Source organism: Paramisgurnus dabryanus, chromosome 5 (genome assembly GCF_030506205.2).
Source record: "Paramisgurnus dabryanus chromosome 5, PD_genome_1.1, whole genome shotgun sequence".
In the NCBI taxonomy this organism is placed as follows: Eukaryota; Metazoa; Chordata; class Actinopteri; order Cypriniformes; family Cobitidae; genus Paramisgurnus; species Paramisgurnus dabryanus.
Genome location: NC_133341.1, coordinates 26,376,938 through 26,400,457, shown reverse-complemented (window position 1 = coordinate 26,400,457; position 23,520 = coordinate 26,376,938). Strand labels below are relative to the sequence as shown.

At 37.2% G+C, this 23,520-nt stretch overlaps 1 protein-coding gene across 2 annotated transcripts in view; it reads right to left on the bottom strand.

Moving 5' to 3' along the window:
- Positions 1–23,520, bottom strand: part of wscd2 (WSC domain containing 2) — a 57,458-nt gene that overhangs the window by 22,692 nt on the left and 11,246 nt on the right. Inside the window, exons 2-3 of one of the 2 annotated variants that reach the window (XM_065250704.2) lie at positions 6,179–6,293; positions 4,623–5,449 (exon numbers count right to left, since the gene is read on the bottom strand). In XM_065250704.2, the coding sequence (XP_065106776.2) occupies positions 4,623–5,013 (391 nt within the window). In that variant the 5' untranslated portion in view covers positions 5,014–5,449; positions 6,179–6,293. The remainder of the gene's footprint in view (positions 1–4,622; positions 5,450–6,178; positions 6,294–23,520) is intronic. The other variant, XM_065250705.2, reaches the window with a different exon arrangement.

Here is a 23,520-nt window from a genome sequence, read left to right as displayed (position 1 = left end):
ACAACTGTACTAAGAGCAGTGCAAATTAGTTCAGGGTCGCAAATAAGCAGAACTGATGCTCCTGCATGTTCGCTTGAGTTCAGCCCCATGGACATCCCAGCTAATGAAGCCATTGGCACTGAAAAGAAGTGAAGGATAAAAAAAATGAATGAAGGTTTACAATAAGTTTTTAACCTCCTGGTATTGAGTGACTTCTCCTAGTGACTCCTTTTATTTCCTCCAGCAAATAAAAAATAGCATTGCTTGGCAAATTTTTTTAATAATACATTCCTCTGGCATTCCAAATAAATTGATACATGTGGAAAAAATTATCTGCCTTGTACCACACACTTTTTCTGCAAAGCCTTCTTTTAGCTACAATTGCATCCATTTCAAGTGCAGAATGATTCAAGACATGCTTTATTTCGGCATTAAACAATTGCGCAAATTCCAGTAATATCACACAAGCAAATATTAGTAAATCGCTTTACGTGAATCTAAATTTTGCCTTTGAAGGGGAAACTCCGAGAAATTCATATGCAATAAGGTCAGTCGCAAAAATAAATACACCTTTCCAGCGCTGATTATCCACTGCGATCGTTAATTAACGCTAAAATGATGGTTTGTGCTGGCGCAAGCTGTAAGTAAACCTGGCACTATTTTGTGTTGTTTTGTGTTAAAATAAAACACATGTTGTGTTTAAGAGGACAGAGAATGAAAAACCATTTTTACCTTGTCTTTGTTGAATAATGGTAGTCTACCCGCATTCACAAGCATACAAAAAGTGCTAGACATGTTAAACATCTCAGTCTCATAGAAATACCTCTTTTAGAAATGTCATCCAGAAAACGGCCCAATCTGAAAAACTGATGCTTATGACATCACAGGCACCTCACTGCCCCTCCACTTTAAAATAATTGGTTACATTTTTTGAGTGGCAGCAAAGTCAGCCAATCAGTAATGAGATTGCAAGTTAAGCCAGTAGGGGGAGCCAAATAGGTGAAAAACCACTTGTTTAAAATCCCCCACCCTAATAGAGCTATCTGAGAGAGGTTTTTAGGAAGCTTCTAAGGCATTACAGACCCAAACAAATAAATGTTTGTCTACATGTCACATCACAGAACAAGGATAAATATCCCGTTCAATCATGTCACCTTTAAAAGTAACACAAAATGTGTTGTTCCAATAAAAACACAGAGATGTGTGGAATCTAGGTTAACGCATTAATGTGTTGTCCCTAAACTAACACTTATTGTGTTGTTTTTAACCAGACTGATCTCAAGGAAAGTCATATTATAGTCACACAAAATTTGATCAATTTATTCGTGACTTGAGCACGAATGTCTTTTTCGTAACACAAATTTCTTATAAATAGTATTTTGTGTACGTTGCACGACTTTCTTTTTCGTTTCAATTTATGTATTGTTTTCTCATTGTTTATTCCTATTTTCTTACCATTGTTGCTTGGGGTTGGGGTTAGAATAACTTTCTGTTACATTTTTAGACATCCGAACCCAAACCCCAACTCTAACCCCAACCCCATGCAACAATGATTCAAAATATGGAGGAAAAAAGGAGAAACCAATACATTAAATGACACAAAAAAGAATGTCGTGCCACGGACAAGATAAACTATTTATAGAAATTTGTGCAAGTGTCATGAAAAAGACATACGTGCTCAAGGCACGAAAAATAGCAGAATTTCATACCATGGACACAAATAAATTAATCATGGCTATAACACGACTTTCCAAGAGATTATTTTGTTTTTAACACATTTGTTCTAAGAGTGTACTCGAAAAATAGTTTACTTTAAATGGTGCAAAATTTCGATGAGTCTGTCCAGAATAAATATTTGACCACCGTGGATTTGCACTAAAATGCAAAAATCGAAATGTACTGTAGTTTCTAAGCCCTTCAACAACCACTTTTCTAGAGGACCAAATATGATGCAGGTCGTATTTATATTTAATAGCTTCACCTCACAGAAAAAGCTTTTATTTCAAAAATTAATGAACTGACCTGACCAGTGTGAAAACTCAGCTAGCCATTTTTTTGTGGTTTGAGGTTTTTTACATAAAACCATCCTACTACTGTAAAGAACATTCTGTGAAAATATAACTTTGATATCTTTAAAATTGACTGAGTAAGCTTATGTCAAACATTGATTGAAATCAATGATTGAAATCAAACTTTAATGCTTTTTATCTCACATTCAGGTTATAAGACTTTAACCTGGATTTCACAGACTGGTACACATATTCAAAACATTAAAAATCAGATTTCTCATTAATTTCCTAAATCAATGCCAATGTTTGTTGATCCTAAATAATGTTAAACAACAGCTACAGTATAATAAGATTTTTACCATTATAAGTCTACAGTAACCACCGCAGGCTATGCAACTAACAACCCCTCTTGTATGTGTCACAACACTTTGATTAAAAAAACACACATACACACGCATTCATAATTTACTTCAGCAATCAGGAGAAGGGCACTTCATTACTCCAGCTTAAAACTTCAAAGACCCAGACGGCTTGCAACACTCCACCGAGCCTCAGCCCTGCTCTTCTTAACAAACCTGACCACTGATAGACTGAATCATTCTGTTCTGATCTTGAAGAGCCAATCGGCTTCTTACAGTCAGTATGCTTGTGGTTTGTGTCATTACCGCAAATTACTTTTGCTTTAACACATTTGACCACATATGTCATCTGTGTTAGTCCTCTGTGTGCACCCTGCTATAAAAAACACAATTGCTACTGATAACCACCATATGTTTTGTGTGTTGGTGTCCTTACCAGGCTTCTCAAATGTAAATATCAAGTTTATGTTGTTATTTATATGTCTATGTGGTGTTTTTAATATGCTTTAAGTCAAACCATGTGCAAATTCTTTTTTAACACTATTGCTGACCTTATCCATAATATTTGAGTTTTTCAAAGACATCTCATTTCCAAAGTTTGAAATCACCTTGGTTTGTTACGTCACACACGTGTAACCAATCATATCATCACATTTGAACTCACACGTGCTGAACTTAAATGCAGTGTGTCATAGTCTAACCTGCTAACATTAACAGTTCACATTCACGTATGCATTGTGAAACCTGACTTGGCAGTTATGCGTCTGAAACTACAGAAATTACCATCTATTTATGTCTATGAAAGGATGGAGGCGCGACTAAGGACCATATTTATAGCAATGGTCCGAGCTGTGTGGTTAAGTAGAGGCGGAGACTAATTTACATATTCATAGATCTGCATATACTTAATGAGGGAATTACATTCGAGCAGTTTTAAATCATGTAGAAATTACTGTTACAGGAAACACTTTTACATATGCTATAATAATACTCAAAGGTGAGTTTTAAGTGATAAAATTATATAATTTACTATGTCAACCGGAACTAACCTCCTTGGACCACTGTGGAAATTTATATTGATCAAAGCTTTTTTGCATCGTAGGTCCATCTAGTTTTGGTACCAGTAGTAAACAAGATTTGGTTAACATGGGAATTTTCAAGTACTGTAATTAAATGATGACAATACAACAAGCCGATTGAGAAATCAAAACACATGCTCTGAAACATTTAAAGGAATAGTTAACCCAAAAATGAAAATTGGCCCATATTTTACCCTCAAGTCACCCTTGGTTTAAATGACTTTCGCCTAGTCGAACACAGTCAGAGTTATATTAAATAATATCCTGGCTTTGGATGTTGCCCTATTTTTTTAAAGCTCCAAAAACTCATCCATCTATCAAGAACTAATCCAGTTATTAAATGTCCTCTAAGGCAATGCAATGAGTTTTTGTATGGAAATAGTCATATTAGAAACTTCACAAACTACAGCTATGTGTGTTCACAAGAGTTGAGGTCAGGTGGAAGGTTGACCACTGACCCAACGTTACAACAATCCATCGCGTCACTTCAGAAGACATTTTAAAAACTATATGGATTAGTATTTTGAGCTCTAAGCATGGGGCACTATCCAATGCCATTACAAAGCCAGTTCTTACAGGAAAAGCAGTTTTTTGTGATTGTTGCAGAGCAAAAATCCTTGATCTTGCTGCAAATTTTCTTAAAAAATGCAATGGAATATGTGGGATATTTATGCAATTTTATGCGTTGAAATTGCGGAACCTTGCAAAAACTGTTTGCAGCTTTTCAATTATGTTCACGTCACATAATTACGTCACTTCATAATGTTCCCATGGCAACAGGGAACATGGCTGCGCTTGTGTGAAGTAAATGCAAAAATTATCAACTTTCTGCTAAAATATATGTGATTTATGAAATCATGCAAGCTCAGCATATCTTGCGCACAGAAAACTGCATTTTATGCCACAAAAATACAGCCTGTTTTAAAAAATGCGGCCCCCACATAAATATGCGGACTTTGGCTGATTATGCGTTGAAACATGCGATCACATAATCACGTTTTTCTGGAGTGACTGCAAAGCTGAAAAAAGCCAGGATATTATTTAATATCACTCTGAGTGTGTTTGGCTGAATTAAGAAATTCGTATACACCTAAGATTGCTTGGGGGCGGGTAAAAGATGGGGTTTTTTTTTATTTTCGAGTGAACTATTCCTTAAACCTAAGTTAAACCATGGTGCATGGTGGATGTGTTCCTACCTCTCTCATCGTCCATCTCTTTGGTGGTTTTTCCTTTGGCTCCATTGTTCCAGCTTTTGGCATGACTTCCTTTCCGTGCCCACTCTGGTGCATCCTTTTCCCTTATCCACCTTGTACCAAATCTCCGAGGGGCTCTCCGCGTCTCCTTGAACACCCTCCCTAGGAGCCCCAAACTATCAGAGGTGGATCCTCCAGCGCCTGCTCCGCCCCCACCTTCAGATATAACTGGGTCACGGCCACTCCCAGAAGCCCCAGTAGTGGATGTATCGCTGGAAAAGCCAGAGTGAAGAAAAACAAGGCTGCCAGCTGTGAGGTAGAGGAGGATGAAGGAAAAGAAGCGTACCGGTTTACGGTGGAAATAGCGGTGGATCTTCAGCAAAGGTCTGGCCATGATGGGCTCTCGAGCCGCACGCACTGGCCTTCAACGTTACTCATAAACATATAAAACGAAAGACGGCAATATCCTTGTACTTTCCTTGTAAAATGTTCTTGAGTTTTGACACTTTCAAAAATTATCCAGAAGACTTTGATGTTCAAAGCGGTTCATCCAGAGCCTTAAAGTCTGAAGACTCTTTCCAGTCGTCCTCTGCAGAAATGTGTCAGGTTTCCAGTGTCTCTCTACATCTCCAAAGGGGCAGGGATGAACGCGAGCGGTGCCATTGCAGAGGTTGTCTTGAGAAAGACGAGCAGCAGTGAAGACTGAAAGATGATATTAGCCGTGGCGACGCTTTCACTCCTGTTATCGGACTCTCATTCTCCCAAGGCCTTGTTTCCCACCAGGCTGTCTGTCAATCAAACACCGTGCTGATTCACTCCTGACTCGGAGACTGAAAACGAAAAATGACAGATAAAGAAGAAAGACTAACCAAAGAATAGCTATATACGGTATAACGCTAAAAATATAAAGCATACAAACAGAAATGAGGAACATTTTAGTGATAACTCCAAAAAAAGATGCTCGCCACTGTAAAATATTGTTTGTCTTTTCACTTCTGGATGATTTTCTGAATAAAAATGTAAGTTATGCTTTCTCATGACAAACTGTAGATAATTGTTATACAACTGCTTTCGGCCCAGGGCAAAAAGTGTCCACCCCCTCATGTCTCATTAGCATTTGGTGCTATAATATAGCTTGTGTCCATCATTCAATCCAATTCAGTTTCATATAATCTTAGATGTATTCCATGCAAAAATCACACGATCAGTGTGCAAATATATTGTAATTTCATAAATTTCACAGGATTTCACATTTGAAATGGATCAAAAAATTTCAATGAAGTTGTCCTAAGACAAGAACAGTTATTGTTTAAATTTTAAGACCAAAGTAAAATAGGGAAAAGTTTTTTTTCCCCACTCGATCAAAGACCCCAGTGTCTACTGTGGGCAAATACATTCAGTCAGTGTTTAAACTAAAACTCATAATCCGCCTCCTTCCGAGGGTCATGGAATTTTCCGTAACTAACATCCCACTACGGCTACAGAGTCTACGTGAGTGTGCATGTGAGAGTGTGTGTGCGTGTGTGTTTGGGCATACAACCACCCAATGTCACCGTTACCTGACCTCTGGGCTTCCACCTGCCGCAGTCAGAGCGGAGTCGGTCTGATGTTATCGAGACAACATTCTACACCAGCGGCACACAGAGCTCATTCAGCCTGGATATTGCTTAACGCCTATAGGGAAGGCAAGACAGGAGAGACAGAGAAGGAAAAATAATTCAAATTCATGTTGCACGCCTGCATGTCAAGGATTTCATTTGGAAGCCCTTTCATTTGCTCTTTCAAAAGTGCTTCTAAATCTGAGTTTGCATGTGTGAAAGTGTTTTCTCGTGGTATAACTTATAGGCTGCTTGGAGACTTATAGGCGTCAATTGGTTTGACTTAAAAAAAGTGGTAGCCAAGAGCAACATTCAAATGTAGGCACTAAAGGCTGTTACAGGAGATCCTCAAACATCATGACCCCCTAAATACAGTGACTCTCCAAAGTACTTAAAGGAATATGCCCACACTTTGGGAATTTAGCTTATTCACCGTATCTCCCAGAATTATGTAACGCAGCCCCCGCTAGCTTAGCTTAGCACAAAGACTGGAAGTGAATGGCTCCAGATAGCATACTGCTCCCAATACAGTAATTGACAAAACAACGCAAACATTTTCCTATTTATATGTTTTGATTTGTATAGTCACACCGTGTAAATATAAACGTCATATGAGACACAGCCATATTTTAACAGTATATATACTGGGAACTATATTCTCAGAAGGCGAAGCACTGCTACTTGGGCGGACATCTAGTGTACATGTCTATGGGTTTGTGGTTAGAGCAAGTTTTTGTAACATAAAATTACATCCTAACCCAAACCCTGATTCTAACCCCAACTCCAAGCGACCATGGTTTTAAAATAGACAAAACATGGAGAAACCTATATATTAAATAACATCCTAAAGCAAAACCCAAATCTAACCCCAAACCCAAGCGAAAATGGTTTAAAAAACTGAAAACAAATGAAAACCCAATAAGTAAATGACACGAAAAGATGCGCCATATAAGTGAACAGGAAAGACTGGCGTATCCCATGCACGTAAAATTGGAATTTGACGTATGAATTGCACGAAAATTACACTGCGTGTTATTTATACAAATTCCATGAGGATGGGTTGAAATAATGACATGATTTTCATTTTTCGCCGAACTATACCTTCAAGCACCTATTTTTTAAGAGTGCCCTCATGTCACACATTTTAAATTACTTTTATGCATTCGCTAGACACTTTTATCCAAAGCGACTTATAATGTAGTGCAGTGAAGCTATACATTTTTTATGATTGAGATTGAACCCATGACCCTTGCGGTGCTAACACAAAGCATTAGGTTAAAAAATGTTTAACTGTTACAGTATTAGACAACAAAAAATGAAATCGAAATTACGTTTAATGTATCATTTAATGCAATAAACTCATACATTTTCAATGTATCCTATATGTCTAGATACTTTTTTTTTGTCTGTTTTCCGTTTCTCTTGCACATGTACGGTAACTACAGCAGTGATGTATTCAACAGCCCGAGGCATGCAGACATACACAGCAGTGGTTTAATTTAACAACAGTTAATATTGCTGTCTGCAAACCTGTTTCATTTATATTACATCATTTATGGTTTAAACGGCGCGTGCCTCTTAAAAGGTTCTTTTATTACAATCACACCAAATAAACCTAAAAATATCCAATAATAGAGAATTATGAGCAAAACATGTCAGAATTAATCTCGGCTGCTTGAGCTAAGGGCCGTAACCTCGGGTTATGGTCCACAGGACTCTCCACAAATACATACGCCATTACTGCTGGAGCGGGCAATGCCACTGAGCATCAGCACACTGAGTGCCATTAAGAAGAGTCTCACTGCATATGTCATATTTTGTCAATAAAAATGCCACTGCTCCTGTGGGACCACCTACGCTAACACTGTCGCAAACAAACTGAAAACATTCATCTGGTCATTAACCAAACACACTGCAATGTTTTCCACATATTTAGTGGCCGGGCACCTTCTGACATTTTAAAGCTACAATCTTTCTTTTAAAATACGCTGTATATATTTCGCTTTTCATTATTGAGAGTAAAAAATGAGTTAAATATAGCCACTGTAAATAGAAACGATTCCATTTCCCTACTTTACCTAAAGGGGACCTATCATGAAAATGTGACTTTTTCCATGTTTAAGTGCTATAATTGGGTCCCCAGTGCTTCTATCAACCTAGAAAATGTGAAAAGGACAACTCTGTAATTTAGTTTTGCTAAACTATTCTCTGCAAGCATTTGAAAAATAGCTCATTGAAATCTGGTTCCCCTTGTGATGTCAGAAGGGGATAATCCCACCACTTAATCTGCACTTTCCAACCACTTTTGCCAAATATTTTCCAAATATTTTGATAAATGATTGTAACCACACAGTTGACGGTACCTGTTGACTTAAGTAGTATTTGCTTATTCCACTACAGTCAATGGGTACTGCCAACCGTGTGGTTCCCTTTAAAAACATACACATTTCAGTCTCAATTACTTCCCCTACTTAATAGAAGCACTAGCAACAAGTCCTGTCTCAGAACTTCCCCATTTACCTATTTGAGAATACAGCAACAGAGTAACAAGTAAAGTGGATGTGTGGGAAAAGTCCTTAGACATCTTTTCACTTCCAGCTTCACCACCAAGTAGGTCATGTAACAAAAAGTTATGTTTTGAAATTTGATTTTGACATGCCAAGTTGTCCACAGTGCAAAATAAACATGCGATTGTTATGCAAAAATATACAAAATATTTACAAACAAATATAGAAACATTTTCCTATGAGACACATTTTGTGCAAGAGAAGTAACAGGAAAGCAAATGTTTCCCATCATAAATTATGTAAATGATACTCTCCACATGTGATCATGGTTTTGCTCCAATCAGGGTCCTGTAAAGTATTCCTATGGCTGTAGACATGAGGGTCTCCAACCGTGTCATAGAGGAGTAGGGAGTTTATTTAATTGTTCGGACCCTTACTTATTTTGCCTTTATTATTTTCTATGTTTCTTACAAAAGAAAAAAAACTTTTTTAGGGATTTCATACTATAATACAGTGCCCATCTGTGTATTTACTCAAGATAAGCTTTTGGATTCTGAGTATTAAAATGAATATTATAAAACGGCCAGTTATGGTCCGTAATTCTGATTGGTTGAAACGCATTCTAAGCTGTGATGAAAAACCCCGGTAACCCCACGCTTCAGACCGCATTACATAGCTTAAGCAAATATCACTGTCCCACTGTTGCTACGTACTGATTTATGAAAATAAACACTACAGTCTTTAATCATATTTTTAATTTTGCAATTTTGCATTTTGCAAAACAATTGCATAATTAATGGCAATATCCAGATAAATGTCAATAAATATTTTTCTAGAAGGCATTAAACTAAAACTGCGTGGTAACTTATAAAAAAACGCTGATGGGAAAATTTAAGCATGCTTCCAAGCATATTTGATCCACATTTCAACATTTATAAATAAAACTTTGTTTGGCGGAAGAGTAATATTTGTACTAATATAATTACAACTTATTTGCTGTGTTTTATTTGATAAAATCCTGCTATGCATATGAAGTAACCGTTTTATAAAAGCAATAAGCCCCGCGAAGCAGTGGTGTTAGAGTGCATTTTATAACAGCTAATGGGGTTTTAGGGGGGTTCTTAATATGCCCCTTAGCTGTTATAAAATGCACTGTAACACCACTGCTTCTTGGGGTTTATTGCTTTAAAAGGTAGCAGCTATTAACACTAAATGACAATAGTAGCATTTTCTTAGCGATATGCTATTAACAGAAAATAGCGATACATTATATTTTGTAACTGTAGCAGTTTATTGCAATAAGCATAAATCGTAATTAGATGCTATATATTCTTTATATTGGCAAATACTGTTTGGACCTCAGTTTTTATGTACATTAACAGTTTGCAATAATAACAGAGTGTAAATTATTATATTTATTAATATTATTAAATGGATGCTGCATTGCTGCAAGTTTATCAACTAAACATTTTTTTCACTTTACGTGAAAAGTTTAAGGTGAAAAAAAACTTTTTTTTAAAAAATTACATCAATTGGTAACACCTAAAAATGTAAGCTTTATAAATTTTTAGGTGTTACTAATTACAGTAATTGTTTAAATGAATGCAACTTTCACTTTTTACAGTGTACTTTTATTCTTAATAAACACAATAAACTTAATAAACACTTGAAAATTTTACTATTAATAATACATGACTTTTCGATGTGATATATGATATAGAAAAAAAGATAAGAGTGAGGTTGGCAGAAGGCCAAAAAAGCCTTAATTTTATACAATTTTAGTCAAACAGCAGTGAGACATTGTGCAATGCATGACAGCTGAATTCAAAATCTAAGCATCATGGTAGATTTTCCTAGTTTTTACTTTGAGGCAGGCCTAGAGGTTAACATAAGAACATGCAAGAGCTGAACATAAACAGATCAATATTCGTGACTTGGGTAGTTTAGTATTTTTGTAAGATTTTTCAATAAAGGTTGGTATGACTCTGTGTGCCAAAAAATTGTGATTTAAAAAACATTTCCCAAACCCCACTGATCTAAAAGCTGGACCCCGTGTTAAAAATGACAGCATCAGCATTCCCACATAAATGTGTCATGACCCCAGAACCACAGGGGCTCTTTTTGCTCTCTCTCTCTCTCTCTCTCTCTCTCTCTCTCTCTCTCTCTCTCTCTCTCTCTCTCTCTCTCTCTCTCTCTCTCTCTCTCTCTCTCTCTCTCTCTCTCTCTCTCGCTCTCTCTCTCTCGCTCTCTCTCGCTCTCTCTCGCTCTCTCTCTCTCCCGCTCTCTCTCTCTCGCTCGCTCTCTCTCTCTCTCTCTCTCTCTCTCTCTCTCTCTCTCTCTCTCTCTCGCTCGCTCTCTCTCCCGCTCTCGCTCTCTCGCTCTCTCTCTCTCGCTCTCTCTCTCTCTCTCTCTCTCTCTCAACAATTTTGGACTGCATCACAGTGTCCTGTTTTTGCCCAAGTCCTCAACCTAACATTTTTAAGCAACCTTTTTAATTAAAGAGAAGTCTGATGTCTTAGCACGCGTGTCCACTGCTGGCCCTTTGCCCAAATGCAGTTAATTACTGTGTGCCTGCTTAAATGATCTGGCAGCCGGATAACAATTTCTAACTGAGAATCTGCAGGGATTTCCGCTCCTCAGGTTGATCTGGGGTTTATAGAGCACTTAAGGCCGTTTTTTTTTTGTATAGCAGGTGAGTGTTAAAGTGGATTATTGGAGTGGTGAGAGCAACCACTTTAAAATCTTGGTGTCTCTGTCTCTGAACACTTATAAACACCACATCTTATCCTTATATAGAGAGAAGCAATGGGGTCCAAAATGTAAGGTACAGTAGGTATCTGTCAACTTTAATAAAGCAACACTCCAAGTGTGTGTATCTGGTTTGGGTTACTTTTTATGTGAACCACGTTCCTTTAGATTTGTCTCGTGCATTGTTTCAGCAGCTAGGCTGGAGTTCGAGGCTGAACCCTTGAAACAGTATAAATTTTACAGAAATTGTATTCGTTGTTGTATTGGATGAAACTGAGGAGCTTTTATAAATATCTGCTAATCACAGAATCACATTTCTACATGATTGTATGTACAATGAATAACTGCAATGAATTTCATAGTGAAGCTTAAACCGAGGGATTGAGAAAAGTGCATCATTGTAATCTTTATAATATTACATAGTCCATTACCCTCAATCCTCATGCTTTTATTTATCTGAAGAGATAAAGAGAGAAAGACAGAGAGAGTGAACAAAAATGTACAATAATCCCTTCAAATATATTCTAAACAATATCCCAGATTTTGTACATGATATTACTAAAGCTGCAAGTTTGTGCATGCACCTATTATTACTGCATGTTAATACAAGATAAGAGAAAATATAATAAAGAGCAAAGGTATTAAGGCCAATCACAACGTCTTGGCAAATCGGAGGACGCAACAATGAGCTTTGTACCATTAATCCATGTAAAGCATCAATCATGAATGGTATGTGAAAAATAATGTTTTTAACCATAAATCACGCAAATACATTGTATTATACCAAATACACAAATAACGTTTTTAGCAATGTAATAGGTGCTCTTTAACACATACATAATCCATAAAAAGGAAGAATTAACAGAAGTCAAGTCATCATTAACAGGCAAATCTGTGCGACATGCCTAAAACTGCCTCTTTAAATGGAGTACAACATGAGTTCTGTCTCTGTCAGAGTTTTAAACACTTTGGACAAAGCGCTCTATTCAGTTAATAACTGCGGTCCACTCGTAAGTCTGCTGTGCACTGTTTTCATTCCAACGCTTTTGACTTTTCTCATGGATTTAGTTTCCTTGTCTGACGTTAACAAAATAAAGAAAAACTCTTTTGCTAGGTACAATTCTCCAATATAGATTTAAATGGCACACATAGCTAATACACTAGAGTAGTAATATAGTAACTGGTATAGCTGTGTCCCAAATTGCATACTACACACTTAAACTACTGTATGCCCTTTGTCCTAAAGCGCCTAGCATATGAATTTTAGAAGAGTAGTACTGTCCCAAATGGGAAAGATTGTCAAACGCATAATGCAAGTCAATAAAATACATTTGTATACTGTTATTTTAATGTCAGTGTTATCTGTTTTCCCCAACATACTGTAACTTAAGTCACCATCAGACTGAAATGTGATCACTAAAGTTTTGTGAAATTTTCTGATAACCCCGCCTCTCTTTTGTCATGTAAGCAAAACTGAGACGGTTAAGTAATTCCAGCGTTGCACACTTCATTTATTTAGTTGAATGAGTGCATCATCCGGGTACATAAAGTGCACTTTTTTGGTATTTCCACTGTTTCTGAACACACTATTTATACTATGAAATAGCATAGAATAGTGCATAAGCATGCGATTTGGGATCCACCTTGTATCTATTTGGCTTGCATTATTTAAAGCCCTCTTAACCTAGAAAATGCACTTTTAAATGTGTTTCTAGCAGAGAATGAGTCGCCAGTGTGTGTGCAGAAACATCCTGTTATTATACAAATCCATCTATTCTTCTTTGTGTAATCTCCTTTAAGCCGCAACAGTCACAAAAAACAGGCCGTTTGGGATCCTTTATCAATATGATGTCACATTGATTGCGCCCCAGACTCCGCCTTATGAGCGAGTAGTTCAACCTTCTGCCAGAGACACGTTTTGATGTAATCCAAAGCACATGTGTATGCTCTCTACCCCCTAGTTTGTATACGGTGGAGGGGAATTTGCATTTAAAGAAACACACAAAAACAGCACTTTTTTGGAGGCACAAATGGCCATGTTCAACATCATATAATGAAAGATCTGTAACAATAATTTTTGATTTTAACTCCTTTTTTCAAATTATTAGGTTCTGATATCCTATAGGGCAGTTTCCCTGACAGGACTTAAGTCTAGTCCTAGACTAAAATGCATGTTTGAGCTGTCTTAAATGAAAACAGCTTGCACATATCTTAAAATCTACCCGTTCTCACCAAGATGCGTACAAATGACACTCAGTGTGATTATCGTGCAATAGATACGCCAAATTCCGATTTTGCGTGCATATGATACGCCAGTCCTTCCCATTCACTTATATGGCGAATCGTTTCGTGTTGTTTTATTTATTGTTTTCTCATTTGTTTTCTGATTTTTAAACCATTTTCGCTTGGGTTTAGGGTTAGATTTCAGATTTGTTTAAGTAGGTTATTTAATATACAGGTTTCTCTATGTTTTTGTCTATATTTAAGCCATGGTCGCTTGGAGTTGGGGTTAGAGTTGGGGTTTGGGTGTCATTTTTATATAACAAAAAGTTGTTCTAACCCTAAACCCAAGCAAAAATGGTAAAAAAAAAAACAGAAAACAAATGAGAAAACAATAAATAAAACGGCACGAAACGATTCGCCATATAAGTGAATGGGAAGGACTGGCGTATCATATGCACGCAAAATCGGAATTTGGCGTATCTATTGCACGATAATCACACTGCGTGTCATTTGTACGCTTTTTGGTGAGAACGGGTTGCTTAAAATATATCAGTGCTACTGTTTTGCTATTTGTATGATCACCACTTACCAATTGCATTTTTTTTTATTCTAGAATCAACTTTTCACAAAACAAATAGAATTTTACTATTTGAAACCATTCTTTTTTATGCTTTATAAATGTGTCATGTGAGTTAAACTTCAGTAATTAAAATAAACAAAATTAGTTTTGATTGAAAAGTGAGTTAACCTGGCAAACTGCATTGACTCATTTCACAGTCAGTGAATAATTCTACTTCATTTCCTGTTCCCCTTTAAAAATGTCTAAACCAAAAAATCTATACCCTTAAAAATAACTGACCTGGAATACTCTTATGCTCTTCCAATCAAGATAATGAGTGAGGCAGTGGCCATTGAACCGATTAGATGTTTGTTGTTACTCTCATTAAACCGCATATATTTAATGAAGCATCCCACGAGCATGGATTGGCCTTAAACATTTCATAGCGATTGCTTTGTTTTTCAATCCCACAAGGCATTTTGCTTCTTAAACAAACATTGTTTTCATTACAGACGTCGATGCAAGATGAATCTGTGTACTAAATATGCACATTAAGAAAAAAGCAAAACGAGTTAACCCAAGCAGATGCACGCGACTGTCTTAGTCTCACGCACATAATGCAACACGCTACCACACTGTTTCCTGTGTCACCTTCGGTCAACAGCATCATTAATTAACTTATACTATAGCCAAGATGCTTCAGTGATCCTTCCTGCCAGGAGTGTGGCGCTCCCTTCCTGGATGCCATTTCCTGTAACCTCTGAAATCCTCACATAAAGCGGCTCATCATACTACTGTAAATAAGCCTACTGCGTTACTGATGTTTTGATGATTAACAAAAGCTCGCTAGAGAATAATTATACAATTTTGACATTGAATTCTCCTACCCTGGAGACCGAAGCATATCTAAAATAAAAGCAAGGATTGATAACGCACACACATACCCGGATTCTTCAATCTGCCATACTCTGACCTCTGCATATCTGAGTCAGAGAAAGGGGAGGAGGATGTGATGGGGAGCAGTGATTATTTTTATTTTTGAGTCTGGCAGAGGATGGATTGTGTTATCTGAATGTCAGTCAAAACACCACCCACTCTTAGTCCCTGAACTGAATGCCTTCTTCCTTGAAAGAACACAATGCCAATATGATCCAGAGCTGCTTCTGCTGAACTGAGATGTTTGAAAGTTTTGTTAAAGCATAGTTCACCTTAAAATGAAAATTCTGTCATCATTTACTCATCCTCGTGTTGTTCTAAACCTGTATGAATTTCTTTTTTCTGATGAACACAAAAGAAGATATTTTGAGAAATGATTGTAAACACACAACAGATAGTGACCATTGACTTCCATAGTAGAAAAAAAATATTTTGGAAGTATTGTGATAAATGATGAAGAAAATATTTTGATAAATGATGCACACAGTTGATGGTACACATTAAGATGACAAAATTTTCATTTTAAGGTGAATTATCCCTTTAATCATGCAGAATCTCATAGTAAACACTAAAATCTCTTCTAGCTGGTATGACATTATCTTAAACCTAACACATATTTAAAGAAATGTCAAAATGCCAAAATACTGTATAAATAGAGTATGAACATAAGAAGAAAGTTGAATTTTAATAAATTATGACAGCTTCAGTATGTGAAATGTTACTCTAGCCACTTTCACAAAGAGATTACGGAAAATACACGGAAAATGCTTCTGGGATTTGTACGGAATCGTTTGATTTGTGGTTCATTCACACTGCCAATATTTTTACTGAATCTGTGAGTGCATTTAGGGGCTGTTTACACTTGGTTTTAAGATGTGTTTTCATCGATCGGATCACAAGTGGACGAGAGAGACACATTCCGTTTACACCTGGTATTTAAATCCGTCTCTTTTGTCCACTTTCGACCGCATCTGTCCTGAATACTGTGAGGGGGTGGTCTGTGAGACGGTGGGCGAGTCTCTCTGCTGTCATTCAAACGCGAGCGGGAGTAATTATGAGTTTATATGGACGCAAACTTATATTATGTCGGAGCCCGCTGCTTGTTTAGCAAGTATACATGCTGCACAGTGTTTTGTACATTTATTTGTTAGAGCTTTCTCGGAATTTTCAGCGCAATTGATGAAATAGGATCGCGCAACTTTCACGCTTTCAAAACGAAACTACGGAGAACACCCGCAGTAGTTTTATCAATGAAAGGCTAAAAATAGCGCTGTTCACCGTATGTTCACGGCAGAAGTCAAAAAAAGACGTAAAATTAGTGTTTAATACCTCAGATTAGATAAATGGGCGGTCGCGTGTGGCTGTTCGAACACATTCAACCACATTGCGTTCCGCAACTCCAAAGCGATCCGATCGAAAGTGGTTTCGACTACCTCTGAATGTGGTTGAAAGTGGTCGAAAGTGGACGCGTTCAAAACGTTTTGAACACCGTTTACACCTGGCATTAACGTCGTCCACTTGTGATCCGATCGACGCATGTTAATGCCAAGTGTAAACAGCCTCTTACATACATAATGTTAAGATCCGTATTTTTTCCACACTGTCTGAAGTTTGCTAATTATCCGTGTGCATTTTAGTTTATGACAAGTTCATAAGGATGCGTGATGCTCTGTTTTGTCATGCTGGTGAATGATCTCAGCTTCAGTGTGGATAGTGACAAGCTCCATGATATCTGCTTTAGCCCAGTTTGCTGACATTTCTCACCGTGAATGTTGATCTGTGTTTAAATCCCTTTGTCAAAGAGCTGAACCATAACTTCTGGTTGCAATGACGTGCGCGTCCTCACTACGGTACGGCCCTTTCGTGTCTATGTAGAATGCTTTATGTGTATATTACGGAAACGTTACGAGGTCCGCTTTACGAGCGTGATCCCAAAACATTTACGGAACGTGTTTGCTTTCACACAGAAGCCTCTCTGCCAATTTTATGGAACTTTTCTGGCACCAAAGTGCTGTGTGAATGAGGCTTCTCATTGCATGAATTTCCACAAATTTTCCCCACTTTTATCTTTGCTCTCCCTCCTCCTCATATACTGTAAAGTCTGGCTATCTTATATTGTATCTCACCTCCCACTCATAGTATCGCCTCACCCATTTTATTTTATCATAGAAGAAACATTGTTAAAAATAATGGTTCTTAAGTTTTTGTCAAGTAATTCCATGAAGAACCTCCACAGAACAATGGGATTTTTGTTTTTAACTTTGAAATGTTCCCACAGCACAGTTGGTAGAGCATTGCATAAGCACGGAAAAGGTTGTGGGTTTGATCCTCAGGGAACACACATGCTGATAAAATGTACAGCTTGAAAGCACTTTATAAGTCGCTTTGGATAAACCCCCAGCCAAATGCATAAATGAATAGCTGTTTTCAACCAAAGAACATGCTCTGTGTAAATGGGTACTGCAGTATACTCTTCATCACAAAGGAGGAGCTTTGGATCGGCCAATCTCATAAAAACAATTGGGACACCACAAAGAACACAAAGCACAGTTTGGCTCTGGATGTGTTGTATCAGGAGAGCCATGTGTCTCTCAAAGCTAACAAAACACCCGGTCCTGCCAGAGATAATACTTTACTGTGATAGAAGATACTGTAGAGAAAAGAGAGAAAGAAGAAAGTGATTTTAATCAGCTGACTTTTATTAAGCTTATAAATCTTAACGCAGGTAAAGAGACAACAATGAAAAAAACAAATCACGCTGTGTGTGTGTGTAAGCGCCCGCATTTGTGTGTGTTTGGTTCAAATGTCCTTGCTCCTGAGTATCCTTTCTACAATCGGGAAAACAAGCAAGAAAAAAGGTGTCTGCATGCATCACGTGAGGAATGCTGCATGCAGAAAAACTTGGTTTTTAAGATGCTATATTTTTGCATAATGTTCTGCTGGTGAAATGTATTAATGTCTAAGACGTCTAATGACATTTGCTAATTTTTTCTCTGATGAATCAGCAAGACTAAGGAATAAAGTATTTAACACTGTATATCCCTGCTATAACATCAATATCATAACATGTTGTTTAAACGGTCAGACATTATTTTTTGGCAGTGTTTATTTACCCTTAGTACAAACAGCGTATTACTATTATTTTACATATCACTCTTTGCAAACAACATGCCAACAATGTTTGCAGGTGGTGCAAATATAGCAAGCAATTTGGCATTCAAAAGATGTCTAATAGCTGTCCAAACCCAGACATCTAGGCTCTCAGTCTAAAAAAATTTAACCATAGCTCAAAAATAAACAAAATAAAATAAACAAATAAATCAAACCAAACAACTTGTAATCATTGCTGACTTTGCTTACATGACGGAATATCACAACTTGTAACACAAATCAAGTTTATTTTGGCTAGAAGTAGGTTAATCATTACCAGACTATATCGGATCTATAGTTAACCTGGACAGTGAAATGGTGGCTATTGCTAGCTGGCCTGGTTATTGACATGCATGTATAGCAAATTCCTTTGAATACATTAAATGTGGACATCTTTTACACTTGGTATAGCCACTGCCATACTAATATACTTCCATTATAATTATACGTGCATGCATTTTTATCTGGAATAGGTCTAGGGTGGTCTTGATGATTTTTTACATAAATGTATGAAAAATCAAATGACAATCACAAAGCACAAAACATTTCTTTACATCCATAACAATTTATAAGCAAACACAGATTAAATCTACTCCTGATCACTCCTGAATCTTATCAAAGGAAACTGCAAGATTTTAAGTTTTACAAGGTGGCCATTTTGTACAACGTGAATCATATAAAAATGTATGATTATTAGACAAAGCAAGAATGATATGATTTATCGTACAAATTTATTTGAATTAGCCACCTCATGGAATACTTATGAATAAAATTGAGTTAAAATCGCACAGATTTAATAGTAATTCACCGACGCTTCAAAATCAATGCCAGGTAAGCACAAACTTAATACAACACACACACACACCCATACAACAGAATGGAATGTAGGCTAATACCCAAGACTGCTTAAAGGAGATTATCTAATTTGACCTCTTCCTTGCAAAAGTCAAATTCTCAGACCTGAACAACAAAATGTGATGGAAGCCATTTTGAACTGTTACACTGTCCCTGTGTTATCCTGTGTTAATTCAGGACGTTCATCTGAAATGGCAAAATTCCACCATTGACAGATTAACTGCATATCGCCATCATTTTAGCCATTACCTCGCTAAAAACCAGTCCTCCCTCCAGATGCACTGTTGACATTTCAAATGTCTCTCGCTCTCTCTTTTTCTCTGTGGCGGGTGCAAAGCGCTTTAATGATTCGTCCAAAGTAAACTCATCCAGCAGAGATGTGAGAAATATCTCATAGCAGTGTAATCTAAGACCAGACACCCTGCCACCAGAGAGGTTTACATTTTTGGGGGTCCACATGGAGTAAATCTAAAGTGCTGAATATACAATGCTGTGGTAATACAATAAAGCAGAGTGCTACTGACTGGTTTGGGATGAAACAAGCCCATGCTACAGAATGTGCTGTAAAATGGGAACTGTTTTGGGAAAAGTGTACTATGTAATTCTGTGCATACTGTCACAGTATGCAATTTCACATTCAAGGTATAAAAAGGTAAGAAAGAAATGCTTCTTTGAAGAACCTTTGACTTTAAACGTTCCTTGGAAAGCCAAAACTGGTTTTCCTATAGCATCGCTGTGAAGAACCCCTTTAACATTTTTTTCTTTTCAAGTGTGTATTTTTACTTATTATGTAGTTGACATTTACTGTTCATATAAGATAGTTGACAGCCTTTCAAAGCAAAAGTGCATACATAAGCAGAATTTGTGTTAAATCAGCACAACTATTTCTAGCTTATAGACGCAAATAACAGTAACATTTGCAAAAGCAAAAAAGCATAGAAAGACATTGTGAACAGATTAATGTTTTGTGTTGTTTCCATTTTGAGCTGTCGAGAGCATCTTCATAATGCATTTACAATTAGTTTACATTACATTTGTTTGAGTGATAGATAATGTTCAGTCAGCCAGTCATTACTGCAATAAAAAACTGATCTATGGAGTGTCTCAATCAGTTTCATAGCTCCATAGGTCGTGAATCATTATATCCTGTATACAGGCACTGGTAAGGTCCCTGGCTCATTATACATTGGGACAATTGATGACTTATTTTCCGTCATCAATTATATTTATATTATAATTAAACGTCACCACATTTATTTATCATCAGACAGAAATAATATTTCTATAACTTTATATAGGGATTTCTTAATGCATAGAGAGGAGGAGTAGGGACCCCAGTACATATATCAATTTAGGACTGTGTTTATTATTATTTATAATACATACTTTGTTATTATGGTTATTTTACAAAGAGACTAAAATTATATGTTTTGGCATACCACATAACATTTTAATTCAACTGAACTTGCGGAAAAGTTATGCTTTTCATTTTAAGTTTTCGTTTTTTTATTATTCGCCTATTAATCCATTTTTGTTTAATGCCCACTTTCATTTCTTCTTAAATATTATTTTGCATTCAAACAATATTTGAAGGACCCTTAGTTAGTAATACCACCACGGACCCCCAAGGGCCCCCTGACCCCCTGTTGAAGACCCATGTTATAGACTTTATTATAGGCTTTGTTTTGCATAAACAATACAACAAACACAGAATCACGCACCTCATTCACTAAACACTGTAAAATTTCAGGAATGCAACGATGAACTATAGCAAAGTTTAATATTTGCTTGTTAATAATCCACTGTTTTGACCAAAGTAGTATTACATCCAATAAAACACTGCAATGTTCTGTAATTTTACGAAAAACCACGATTTGCAGAGGCGTTATGTGTTTCATGTGTGTGTTAAGCTACTTCTTAAAGGGCACATATTATGCAAAATTCACTTTTACAAGGTGTTTGGACATAAATGTGTGTTGGCAGTGTGAACACAACAACCCTACAATAAAATACCCCCCCCCCTTAATACCCATTTAACCAAAGCAGTCTCATTAGACATGTTTTTATTCTTATGTTAATGTGACGTCACACTGATAAAGCCCGGCCCATGACCACTGATTGGTTATTTTTACCCAAAAGCTTTTTCAAATGTGTGTTGTTAGCACGCTGTAGTAGCCTAGAAATCTAGACGCACCCTAGCGGCCGCAAAATATATTTGCTGCCAGGGTTTAGTCTAGGCACTCACAATACACTTAACAGCTCCAAAAACCAAAATTTGGTCAGGCCAATCACATCGTGTGTAGCGTCTGTGGGGCGGGCTTAACATGATGACGACAGAGCTGCAACGGTTCCTACTTGAAAACAAAGAATGGCTGCTGCTGCTGGCGAACAGCTTTCTTTTGAAGCGGCTTTGGCTGCGACTCTGGAGGAATTAGACTTATGTTTTTCTCTGAGAGAAGAGCAAATAACCCTACTGAAGTCCTTTTTAAGCAAGAAAGATGTGTTTGGAGTTTTGCCGACTGGTTACGGTAACTACGTCACCTTCTTCGTTGCTCTGATTGGTCATAGCGCTATCCTATTGCGTGCAGAGGCATTTTGAGGGACAACCTTATATCCCGCCCCTTGCATTGAGCCGTTTGTGTGAAGAGTTGCCAGACCTTACATCTTGATGTAGGTCTGGCTAACCAGGCTAACGCTGTAGTGCTAAAGATACTAATATCTCATACTGTATTACAAGAATCAGCTCTATTATTAACCTACCCACCCAAGTAGGGGATTTTGGACATGCTACTTTATAACAAATGATCTGTGGGGTATTTTGAGCTAAAACTTCACAAACACATTCTAGGCATACCTGAGACTCCTGAAAAATTTTGCCATGTTTAAAACTGTTTTTGTTTGGGCGTCTATTAAAGCGATAGTTTGTTAAAGGTAATTAAGTGGGCAAGTGCTGATAGTATAAGGCATTTATATTTATTTCAGTTTATTATGGGGTTCTTGTTCATTTTTCATGAGTAAGTAAAAGCTTGTACATCTTTCTCTGAAATTTTGCAAACAGAAGAAGCACATGTCCCTGATGCACATTTAAATAAAATTTTGGGTAGATAGACGCCCTACATGTTCTGAAATCGACTGGAACATGTTTTGCCATGCATGATCTGCACATCATTTAATATGCAAATTTTAGTAAAATCTGCAAGAGCGGACTGGCAAAATCTGCAGACTGGCGCAGACTTCCTGCAATAGTCGAGTAATCCCGACTCCAAATCGGAGCGAAATTCAGAACATTAATTACACAACAACGTTTGCATTACATTAAGAGAACTGTGTGTATGAGGTGCTTTTTGAAAGACATATCAAGAGGAAATAATGAATCCTTCCTCTCTCTCTAATTTCTTTTTACTTCTGTTCCATGCTATTTACATATACTCTATTTCCCTCCATTGCAATCTATTGTTACACAAAATGTGCTCCATGCTATTCTGTTTCATTTCATTAAACCAAGTGCCATTCCTACTCATTAACTTCCATTTTCATTCCATTCTATTTCATTCCGTCGGTGAAAGTTGATCTCACATTGCCACCATTGTTTCTGGTAACCGCATCCAACATCCTGATTGGAGTGAATATTGGCCGATCCCCAGACTCTGGTGGCCCTGTGTACGGTCACCCTCTCGGGTTCACACACACCTACAAAGCCCATCCTTTGAGCCAACGGAAGAGTTCAGCATTGAACAAGCCCGGGTCTGACATTCCCACTGGGTAATTATTGCTTGCTACAAGCCTCCTGACATGCTGAATCTTATCTCAAGCCCACTTTTAGTTAACCATTATTCTCTTAAGAGTCCTCTGTCTTTCACTCACACAATCAGTTTTCATTATGCGAGGTCACATTCAGTAACCAAACTAGGCTTTCGAGCCAGTCCCAATGTTGTGATATCTGTTAAAGGCAGTAAAATAGTCACAGATAAACCATTTAAATTAGTGAATGAATCTACAGAAGCGATTCAACATCACAGATGTTTTGCAAATCACAATATTGACTCTCGAAGCCATTAAAGAAAATTTTCTCCAGCATTTGCTGAACTACATAAAATTAGGTGACTGTATTCACCCCACTTTTTCATCTCAGTCCTCCTTAAACTGTAATTTACTGATTACTGTCATCACCCTTAAATATCCGTGATGATGTGGCTTCTTTGAAAACAAAGGATGCAGTCAGCAAAAAAGTTTCATTCGCTCTGAATCATTTCCCTTACCTTCCTTTGGTCAGTGGGCGAGACTCACAAACACTAAAAACCCTTAAATGAACCATTCAGCATCAA